This window comes from Ascaphus truei, chromosome 4, assembly GCF_040206685.1.
Source record: "Ascaphus truei isolate aAscTru1 chromosome 4, aAscTru1.hap1, whole genome shotgun sequence".
Lineage (NCBI taxonomy): Eukaryota > Metazoa > Chordata > Amphibia > Anura > Ascaphidae > Ascaphus > Ascaphus truei.
Window position 1 is genome coordinate 207,957,737 of NC_134486.1, and position 12,289 is coordinate 207,970,025.

At 43.5% G+C, this 12,289-nt stretch overlaps 1 protein-coding gene across 2 annotated transcripts in view; it reads left to right on the forward strand.

Moving 5' to 3' along the window:
• Window positions 1-1,793: 1,793 nt before the first annotated feature.
• The window catches only part of ERO1B (endoplasmic reticulum oxidoreductase 1 beta), a 100,682-nt gene continuing 90,186 nt past the window's right edge, over window positions 1,794-12,289 (forward strand). For both annotated transcript variants that reach the window (XM_075596796.1, XM_075596798.1), the window contains exon 1: window positions 1,794-2,009. In XM_075596796.1, the coding sequence (XP_075452911.1) occupies window positions 1,845-2,009 (165 nt within the window). In that variant the 5' untranslated portion in view covers window positions 1,794-1,844. The remainder of the gene's footprint in view (window positions 2,010-12,289) is intronic.

A 12,289-nucleotide genomic window follows, 5' to 3' on the forward strand; every position in this document is an offset into this window, starting at 1 on the left:
ACTCTCTCTCTATTTCAGACACTCTCTCAGACACACTCTCTCACTCTCTCAGACACTCTCTCTCTCTCTCTCTCACACACACTCTCTCTCACTCTCTCAGACACACTATCTCTCACTCTCTCAGACACACACTCTCTATATCACTCTCTCTCACTCTCTTAGACACACTCTCACACTCTCACTCTCTCAGACACACTCTCTCAGACACACACTCTCCCAGACTCTCACACACATTCACTGATACACACACACACTCACTGACACACACACACTCACTGATACACACACACACTGATACACACACTGATACACACACACACACACACTCACTGATACACACACACAGTGGATAGCAGAGGCAGCGACGGATGTCAGTGACTGGGGGGAAGAGGGAGGGGGAAGGAGGAAAGGCAGGAGATCCGTGCAGGCGGCTCCCCGCCTCCCCCTGCACACAGTCACTGATACACACACACACACAGATACACACACACACGCAGTGGAGAGCAGAGGCAGCGATGGATGTGAGTGACGTGGGGGAGGGGGTAGGCAGGAAGGCAGGAGATCCGTGCAGGCGGCTGCCTGCCTCCCCCTGCACCCACCGCCAGGACAGGCAAATGTACAACTCCCCTCCAGCACCCCCGCTACCTTCTCCTATCACCCGGGGCAGAAGGGGATGGGACACCGCGCAGACAGAGGAGCCAGGAGCGGGAAGGCAGACACACACACTCACCGTGTGCTCTGCACAAAGCGGAAGCCCTGCCCCCGGCTTCCTCTGACCTGCAGCCAATCCCCTGCGGCCCGGCCGGCATTAATGAGGGATGGTGGGGTCTGGGGAGGGATAATCGGAGTGATGGTGGGGAGGGATAATCGCGGCGCCCCTCTAGGCAAGCCACGGCGCACAGATTTGGAACCACTGTCCTACCCTAAAAGACGGTAGGGGAAGAGCAGGAACCACTCTTGGTGCCCTTGATCACGAATGAGTTCAGGGACATCCTGAGGGTGAATACCTTCTATCTGCTGTGTGTGAGACTGCTGCTGGACAGAGATGATATAATAAAGACCATCTGCTTTTTACCTATACCTCCTGCATGAGAGTGGAGTATATTGGGAGGAGGGAAACATAACTCTTTTGCAGATACTTCACCCCAAACCACTGGGGCTGCACAAGATGGAGGCGCTGCATCAGTAAGTAGAATTCGGGCACAACCCCAGAAGCCTGTCCTGTTCTCCTCCATGTCATTGCGGGAGACCCAGGGCCCCCTGTTACCAGCAGGTATGCACCAACAATACTCCTGTAACCAGAGAGCTATTTCCCTTAGGAGACCCTATGTGAGATTGGGTAGAGGAAACAGGGTTACATATGCATAACCACCACATCACGCCGATTATTGGAGGTTGAAATCTCTGGATCTGCCCCTGCCCAACACAGCACTGTCATCTCTAACTGTTAACATACATCCCATGACAGTCTTTGATACCTAACCCTAGCCAAAGAATAGCATTGATATATTCTACCTGATTAAAACATTTAAAAAAAAAAAAAAATCCTGTGAAGTCTCTCTGATTTTTTTTTTTTCCCCACGTTTAAAAAACAAAAACAAAAAAAAACAAATGAACAACGCAACAAATGTAACCGATTTGGTTCAGCAAAACGCCACTGAAGTTGTGTGAAAGGGAAGGGGGGGGGGAGACGCATAGGGAGCTTTGCCATCATCAAACATGGCCGCCGCAGCCTTCTTGGGGCACGTGACGCTGCTCGCTCAGGGTGGGAGGAGCTTTTTTTGCGGCGCGGTGACGTTGCTGAGGTTTGTTCCGGTCGTGTCATCGATCGCGGTTCTCCTGTCATGAGTAGCAGCCCGGGCACCGAGGACCGGCCGCGGGGCAGGAGGAGAAGGAGCAGGGCTCCCCTGCTGGCGGCAGTGATCCTACTGCTTGTCGCCCCCTCCTGGGAAGAGCCGGAGACAACGCGGGAGAAAGCGCGAGAAACGGAGCAGAGCTGCGGGTGCCATGTAAGTTACCCGGGGAGGACAGCAGGGGACCTCGCCCAGCCCGAGGCAGGAGACCGCACGTACTATCTCTCTGTATATGTATTCTTGTTACACATAGGAGGGCAAACTCGTCTCCATCACACAGGACATGCAGGGAAACGTGATCACGTGAACCTGTCCTGGTAAATGCACTGAATGTACACATCACCTGCTGCCCCTACACATTGTAATACGGCCAACCCATTGGAAACCACACAGACCCTCTATGGGATTTCCTTCAGTGTGGTCGCATAATACTATAGCGTTAGGCTGCGCTTGGCGACAGCGACGCGATGTCGTGTCAAAGCAACTGCATTGCCGCTGTCGCGTTCGCTTATAGTAAGCGTGGCGCGATGACTTGATCGCTGGAAGTCATCCCAAATTGATTTTTCCAGCGACCGTAGCCTGATGTCGCCGTCCCTATTAGCGTAGCTTAATATGAAGACTGCCTCTACCACATGAATGTCACTCATCAATTGAGTGAAAAACACTAGTGTAATAAATCAGGGTACTAAAGACCTTGTGGTTTTCTGTGGGAGAAAAAATCGAATCGTGCACTCTAGATCAACCCCAATGCTGCAATGTTTTAGTAATTTATTACTGATTGAAATGTTTTGCATTACTTTTACAGTAGCAGATTTTCTGCATTTTACAATTACATTTACAAATGTATAATTGCCGACGGTAATTATGACACTAAGAGTAAAATTATATTGAACTTAAATGTAACAATGGGTTACCCCAGCAATTGTAGAATCTCAAGGCTCCCTGTGGCAAAAAGGCTGCGCAACATTATATTGCACCCTCACATGTTTTCATTAATGACTTCCTTAGATCTTGGTGTTTCCTTCATATATACATCACCTATATGTCGTGACTTCATCATGAGGCCTCGTCCAGGGTGGGTAGAGACGCGCTGGCGGTCCAGCGCTGCGCCCTGCTCGGCCGTGCGATTCCTGGCTGACCAGGTGCGCGCGCGTCTGGGGCGCAGCTTCTACGTCACGGAGCTGGTTCGCCCTCATTGGGCATTGTCGCAATGTGTCTAGCGTGAGCGTGCGCGCCCGCTCAGCGCCACTCTGGACGAGCCCTTAGTCTCATACTCAGTTGCTATAATATACTGAGATCTCCGTTCTAAATAAATCAAGTTGCTCCCTATGAACTTTACCAGTGTTGCCTGTTTCTATGTAATACCTCTTCTCCCCCAATGCATATAAACTGGTTCTTACTATTATGTAAATCAGTCGCCCACATAGACTTTACCAGTATTATCGAGTCTGTTACACTCGCTCATCACTCCTTCAATGGGATAACCTTCTTGCATAGTTTCATGAACTTAAGTTGTAACTTGCTCACACACATCACCTACCCCACAGACTTCAATAAAGTCACCTGGTGACCCATCGGTTTTTCATTTTTCATGGTGTTAGTGTGTGTAGACTTAAATAAAATAAGAAAACAAGACAAAACTGGTTAGCATTGTACAAAAAGAATATATAATTGAAGAGAGTAACAGACCTGTTTCTGTCCCATACATGTGTAACAGGTGTTTCCCCCCCCCCCCCACCCAAGGGAGACTTCAGTTACCTGTACTCTCGCTGTGCTGTACCTGTGAGGCTTACAGGATTGCTGAGTGTCCGCCGATGGTAGTGGGAAAGACAGGACAGGCTTTCGGGATATTCTCAGCTTTTCTGGGTGCAGCGCCTCCATTTCCAGCAGGCCCCAGCAGAGCTGGGTGCAGTTCCTGCAGGAAAACCATCTTGCACCCCCCCCTGATAAACTGCAGTCACCGTCAGGAGTATAAAAACAGCAACTGGTCTTTGAGTGCAGCCGAACACAATCAATAATGCATTTCCTCTGGTCCCTGGAATCAACCCCCAGGGCTTCCCCTACTCCCTGGTGGAGTAAGGGGTAACAGCTTGCACTCCCCAGCGGGGAGAGGGTAGAATTGACCAACTGACAACTCCCAACTGTTACCAGGGGCGGGGCTTCAGGTCCCCCCCCTGTCGCTCAAGGAAGCTGCTTACTACAGCAGGTTGTAGATTTAACCCCAACACTGCCTTCACTGGTACCAGTGCTTATGTGTTAGGCAGGGCAGATTAATAGCCAACTCCTGTTTATAGCATAATTTATAATGAGCGGATTTAAGCCAGTGGAAACAGAAATTGTATAACATATGATGCCGTATCACATTTGTATTATAGCCATATTGCTGAATGAGTTTATCTTGGGGTGGAATTCCTAATTACTGCACATGTAACAGTGCCTCAAATTATATTGGACCAAAAATGTCTACAGGGGGAGAGAGACTCCCAGCTAAAATCTATTTGCTATCTTGTACAGACAATATACTTGTTGCAATAATCTTTTCACACTACAGATGTCTTTAACTGATTTACACAGCAGTATTTGCCTAAGGTTTTATAGTCTCTTAATCCCCATTGATATGTGTTCAGTCTTCCATAATGAATGGACAGGACCATCTGTATCATCACAGCTTCACCGAGCTTCATCTTTTATACAGAAAGTGGTTTCAGAGATTAAATAAGAATGTTTTATCGGCCTTGTGCCATACGTTACCTCTATAAATTGTGCGTTCAAGTTCCCTCTCCCAGATTAGGGCGTGTGATGGCTTAAAATTACTCCTTGTAAATATATATATATATATATATATATATATATATATATATATATATATATATATATATATATATATATAATATATTATTTATATATAACTAGAAAATTAATGTTTCTTTGTATACATACAAAGTTTCTTTGTATACACGTGTATTTATTTTTTCAATGGGTTTCTAGGGCAGTGAAGCGCTATGTACATTAATGGTGCTATTTCAATAAAGACACATACATACATACATACATGAGTTCCCCGGGCATTCCTAAAGTGTTCCCTGCACTTTTCAGGTCATTTAAAATTTTTACCAAATACAGAAGAATTTACAATGCAGTTGATCTCAGATGCGCTATGATAAAGGGTTGGGGTTCTTTAGAATGCATCTGATCTCAGACGCACTACTAGAGAGGGTTGGGGTTCCTTCCAATGCATCTGATTTTTTTTTCCTATCCGGAATTGCTTGAGCAACCCATGTACCATTCAGACTATATTGCAATGCAGTTGTGGCTTTCTATTCACTATGGCAGTGGTTTTTAATCTTTTTTTCAGTGGTCTTTGATCTTTTAATCTATAATTATATTGTGAAATTATGTGGAAACCCCAACCCTCTCTAACAGCGTGCCTGAGATCAGGTGCAGTGTAAGGAACCCCAACTCTCTAATACGCCATTAGAAAGCCACGACTCCATTGCAATATTGGCAGAATGGTATATGGGTTGCTCCAGCAATTCCAGATTGGAAGAAATCAATTAAGCTTTATTGCCATAACGAAAGAACATTTCAGTATTGCCAAAGCATGAATAACTGGATAGGGTATAATGATTACTCAGTATGATTACCCAGTATATGAATAACATGGGGTAGGGTAGAATGGTTACACAGTACAGGAATAACCGGGGGTAGGGTATAATGATTACATAGTACCTGGGTAACCGTTACACACATGGATGTGGGGGTTAGTGGGCGTATTTCCATTGCAACAAGATGTACTTAAAAATAATGTGGTCCGTATAGCTGGAAATAGCACAGTTTGAGTTACTGGCTGAAGGATTGATTTGAAAGTGGAAGACAACCATTTAGTGAACCCTGGGAAGCAGGATTTTGCTGATCGATCACGGGAGAGCGACTCGATAGTCAGCTTAGGTAATTGGTTTTCAATAAAGGTATTCAAAGACTGCATATATATTAAGACAACAAAAATATGTATATATTTTAAGATGCTTCTTTAATATGAACCAGTTAATTTAGTTGCCCCCCCCCCCCCAAAAAAAAGGTTGGTTAACAGCAGCCTGGTAGAATATAATGGTTTAAAATACCAATGGCAAACAAATTCTTCAAAATGCAGGTCTCCTCTAGGACAGAGGTACAAGGTACATCTCTACTCACAATAAATGAAGAATTGCATTATGAACTTGTAACAGCCAAGAACAGAGGAGGAATGTTTCAGGTCCCATATGGATCTTTCATCATTGCTGAAAGGTCCCTATGGGGCCTGAAATTTTATCCCTCCTCTGTTCTTGGCTGGCACAATAAATGAAGAATTATATTATGAACTTGAGTAGAGATGTACCTTGTGCCTCTGTCCTTGTGGAGACCTGTATTTGGAAGAATTTGTGTGTCTATGTTGTGTTGGCTGCACATAAACAGTGATATGCTGCACACCATAAGCCATATATACATAAGAGTATTACCGGTGCTACTGTTTCAAAAGGGATACCTATCACAATCATCCAAGCTTGAACTATAAAAAGAAGGATCCAGCGCTCCACGGGTTTTGCAAAAAGTTTCAAATTTATTGCGCCATACACAACGACCGTTTCGACCTTTTCAAGTGAAAAGGCATGCTAAGGTCGAAACGGTCGTTGTGTATGGCGCAATAAAATTTGGAACTTTTTGCAATACCCGTGGAGCGCTGGATACTTCTTTTCATAGTGTTGGCTGCACAAGCAGGATTCTCCTCACCTGAAACGATTTCCCCGCACTTGAGAACTGTAAATAACCGGTCATGTGAGATGGAAAGGTTGTCGGACTTATTGTTATAGCAACATTAGTAGAAAAGCATCCAACATTTCGGTGCATACTACACCGAAACGTTGGATGCTTTTGTACTTTGTCATTAAATTGATTAACTTGACTTCCCTGACTTGATTTATCTTTTGGTGTGCTGGACTTACTTTTACTTAACATGGAATAAAAATGTAGCAGTTTTAGTTAGAAGCTCTGAATTTTACTTTACCAGATTTGTAGAAGCGGTTGATGTTGACTAGATCAGCTTTTTTTTTTTTCAAAGAAAAATGTAAAGTGCACTATTTTTAGCTCTGGACATCCCTATTTTGGTTAAGATAACAGAATTATTTATTGTTTTTTTAAAAGAGATTTAGATTTGCGGTCTAATAGGAACCCACTACCAATGATGTTGCATCTTCCTATTGGGCAGCCATTTTGTTTCCATTGAGGGAGATTAAAACCTGGTAACATCACCAGTAAGTAAAAAAAAATGAGGGCATAAAAAGAGTATGGGGAAGCCTTTAAAGTCGGGCAATCATCCATTTTATTTATTTATTTCCTTGATGCAGATTTGTAGATTGCGATACCGTGTAGGGATCAACATTAGTTTTTCATATATGAAATTATGGTTGACAGAGATTTCAAATCCTCACAGGTTTCTTTAAGTGTATTTTGTTGGAGATTGCAATTTCTTGTAAAAATTGCCTGTGAAATTTATATCTGAATTATTTTTCACCTTCCTGGAATTAAATGCCAACCACTCGTATGTATTCAAACAAAGTTCTGCTGAATATGTGGATAGGGGGGTTTCCAGCACTCCAATGCAAAAACAACAAGAATAGGTTTGAGGCCAATAGAAAAATAATTTGTATTAATTAGACGTGATGATGCTACACGCAATGCCAAAACAGTAGGTCTAAAGAGCCTTACAAATCAGACAATTGTAAACAATATCGACTAAAGGGAGGGGAATGGGGAATGGAGACAAAAAAAAGACAAGGCGAGGGGAAAACGAAACAAGCGTAATAAAATATTGAAAAAGTAAGTAAAATGGGGGCAACGTTTCGGGGACCAGAAAGCCCCTTCTTCAAGCCCGTTCCCGTGGTACTTCCTTTCACGTCTTCCAGATCCTTACTCTCTGCTACTGAAAATCTTGATCTGCGTATGACCAGAAACAGTACTAATAATACCTGAGTAGAAAACACCAGAGAAAATGGTGTGTGCGTGCGTGCGTGTCTATATATCTACCTATAGATCTCTATTGATAGATGTAGATATCTCTCTCATTCTCTCCCTATAGAAACAATCTCCAATCAGGAAGAACACAATGAAATCATTTTTGGGGAATATGGCCAGATTAACTAAACATGGTGAAGCTCTGGAAAGCACGACACACTGGTGCAGAAAATTTGAGAAAACTATATAGACTTAGTCATACGAATCCACAGTGGGACAAGGTCTCTGCGTTGCAGCAGTCTTCTGCAACAGCCAGTGCTGACTGCCAGCTGAAGTCCGTATATAAAGCGTCCTGCTGATGAAACATAGTAAACACCTGGGTGGGGGAGAGAAGCAGGAAAGCCAATCGCGATCTCAATAAATGGTGAGGGGCGGAGTCTAGAGCGCTGCCCTACGTGCAGTAAATCAGAATCCTAGTTAGACCAAAGACCCGGATGCAGCTGTAGATCCTTGTGGGTGTGGCCGTGTGCCGAACCGACGCGCGATGTCATCGGCATCATCCTGTAGCCTGTGTAAACAAGCTGGTTGCCAGGGGGAAGATGCGACCAATCAAATAGTTCCTGGTGTGGGACCCGGATATGGGGAGGATCCTAGATGTCATGCCTGGACTGTGGTTGCGTTGCGCGTGACGTCATCGCAATGATAGTGTTGTTGCCAGGAGAGACAAACTAGGTAGCATGGAGGCATAGGAGTCCATAATAAAGTCTGGCAGGGCAGGCAATGCGAACTGGGGAACCTGCTAGGTAAGAAAAGGGTAAATGAGTAAAACGTATGAATGCACAGCAAACACACTATGTAAACACACTGACAGTTGGTATGGCAATATATACACAATGGTAAATCGCGTTATAAGCAATCCCCAATATTGCGGAACAGTATTATAGTACCCATTATGGTATGAAGTGAAGGACTAGAGCATAGCCGACAATGTGGTATGAATCATATTTTGGAGGGCAGAGGTGGGTGAAGGCTACTGAAGTCAAAGAAGTGTAGCTACGCGTGTAGCGTAGTGATCAGATGTGTAGACTGATTATCTCAAGGGGCCACGAGGACAACCACACAACAACCGAATACACTGGTCTGTAGAGAGAATGAGAGGTACATAAAAAGGTGATCGAAGGAACAATGGTAGGCAAATCCAAGAGCCATGGGGATGTATGTTGAATGAGAGGTGGCACTGAGTTCAGAAACACCCTAAATAAAGTTGCTTGTTCATCCCACCTGGTACCAATGTGCCAAGTGTCCTAATCCATTTTGATTCTCTTAGTTGGCTAGTGTTATGGCCCAGTACGTGAGAAGTGATGCGCTACTGGGGCTTCTTCATCACCTCTCCGAATGGCCGCTTCATGCTGTCTAATCCTATCTTTAATGTGTTGTGTGGTTTCACCCACATACACGAGACGACATGGACAATTGATCAAGTATACGACATTGCGGGATAAGCATGTGTAATATTTTTTGATAAAAAAACTTTTTTCCTGTGTGGGTGAAAGTTCCACTGAATATACACTTAAAAAAAAAACTAAGGATAATAAAGCAACAATTTAATATATTTTTTTAAGATATGAGGAAAATATTATAGCAACCCCAACCTCGCTAAGTTTGCTATTTGTTTTAAATCATAAAATGGAAAAAATAACTGAACCATAGCACAAACATTTGAACAGACGTGGTTGTGAGCATACTGTTGATCGAAGTGATCAAATCCCAGTAACTGTTTGTATCATTCAGTCTATGCAATCACTGTGTACGTCAGTAGTTTCCAACTTTTGGTTAAAGAACCCTAAGTGAATTCAGAGGAATACCCAACCATCTCTAATAGCAACTCTGTGATCAGATAAATGGTAAAATCTACTGTATTTGTGTCACGGGAGACCAGGCATTTACACCTTTTTATACCGGGATCATATCGCTGAGCAAAACCAAATGATAAAACAAATTGCCATTTATTCCATTGAAACAGACGTTCAAACTGGATTACAAAATACAAGAGAAAGGCACACTTACTGGGGTTAAAAACAAGACTTTTATAGCTTCTACAGTCCATTAAACAAAGTTTGCAGTTGACCGGGATTTAGCCCAAGATGTCCTTGAACTCAAATCGGCTTGAAGTTCCTAACGCCACCGCTGTATCCGCACCGAAATCCCTTGACCGGGACAGAGCCCCAAACGTCCTGGTACTCTTTTCGGCTTGCAATCCCAGCCGCGACCGCTACGTTCTCTTCTCAGAACTTGGCCCCGAAAAGTGGGACTTAGAAAATTTCTCGCCTTGAAATTTCAGAAGACGGCTCGCATCAATTTCTCCAAGAGCATCTTTTGGTGATTTCAAATTTGCCGCTGCTGTCTTGGTACTCAATTGGATAGGGTTGGTCAGAGATGACCAGCAGAAGGAAATCCCATAAGTTTGCACTCAACTAAAATATAACTCTGAGTGTAGATTATATATATATATATATATATATATATATATATATATATATATATAATCAACCATATGGGTACCAGGAGGTTAAAACACAAAACAAAAAAATATTTATTAAATACTAAATAGTTAGTATTTAATAAATAATTTTTTGTTTTGTGTTTTAACCTCCTGGTACCCATATGGTTGATTATATATATATATATCTACACTCAGAGTTATATTTTAGTTGAGTGCAAACTTATGGGATTTCCTTCTGCTGGTCATCTCTGACCAACCCTATCCACTTGTTACATACTCCCATGCACCACTTTTTACCTATGGCATTTGATTATTAAGGTGAGCAGTGTTTATACATTCTCTATTCGTCTTGGTACTCAAACCTTAGAGAATCTCAACACCGGATTGGCTGCAGGGTTTCTTATAGTATTTTGGCGTTCATTCACAAAATACTACAGCCAATCCCAGCGTGGGAATTTTACAACCAGCCAATCAGATGCCTGCCAGTCTTCTGAAGCCGGGCAAGTGGGTCTTCTGAATGAAACAAGGGCATGCGCAAGTTTGCCACATTAGCCACTTGCTATGCAGAAGCCACCTGTGGGGCTAGGTGCCTCCAGGTCTGGGAACACGAATGTTAGCCGGAACGGCTTGTATTAATCCCAGGATGTGGGTACTTCACCTATCCATCCTGCCAAAATGTTCTTCACACATCCTAGCAGCATCTGTGGCTTTGAAGTCCGGACCTCGAGTAGACACAGTGGCGCCACAGTTTGGTAGCCCCATGGCCAACTCGGGGCCAACTCGGGGCCCCATGGCCAATACCGGCTTTGAAAGTCCCAGCTTATTTTACAGTGCACAAGCATAATACATTTGAAACATTCCCATTTAATAAAATATATTTTACACTTTTATTCTGTCTGTCTTTTGGGTAGAATGGGACTATTAACTTTTATTCCCACTAGCCATATCTCTCACACACTGCAAACCTGACTTAGACTTTAAAAACCTCATATCCCTATGGGCTATTAAACATTTATGAAACAAAATGTTTCCCCATATTTCTTCTAAGTCCCACAGTAGAATGAAAAGAAGCTTAGGTTCATTACCAGGGCTGTAGCTCATTCCCTTAAGAAAAAACAAACTTAGAACAAAAAAAACAATTGGGTTCATTTCTTTACTGAAAACTGGACGTAGGTTTCGTAAAAACCCTCACAACCTCATATGTGATTGGAGTATCCCCCAAAACCTCTATACTGGTTCTGGGGGTCTGGGCATATACTGGGGGACCCTCACTAACTTGGGGACCCCTGACTGTACCCGGGATACACATATTCCTATGCCCCCAATTACCTTTCTGGTCTGTGCTGAAGCAGGGAAACCTGTCGGTGAGTCGTGTAACTGTTTTCAAGGGAGGCTTTTAACTGGGGTGATCTGTCTATATGTCCCCGGGAATCTGACCTGATTTCCCGGATACATTTTTGGGGTGGCCAGCAACTCTAGACTCCGGCTACCTAGACACAATCTGACAACAGTTTTACAGCAAAACCTCCCTTGAAACTCATAGCTTCTCAATCTCCACTGGTCAGCACTCCTGGAAAGGTAAAACACACATAAATTCTTTGTCATACAATCATATGCATTTCATGTACAACAGACCTGGTTCAAAACCCCAAATATGGCGCAGAGGTAACCAGCTGGGCATAATACCGTTATTGAAGGCCTGGTTACCCCCTCAAGGTCACAATTTGATACAATTTGAAAATTGCAGGGAACCCTTTAGAATGCCTGAGGAACCCAAGGGTTCCTGGGAACCCTGGTTGAAAAACGATGAGCTATGGGGTGGCTGCTGCTTTAAAAGAACAATTTCCAAATTAGTATGTTGCAGGTTTTACATGTTTACATAGTTATATAGTTGCATAGTAGATGAGGTTGAAAAAGTTGAACCTATGCTAAATTTAGACAGCAG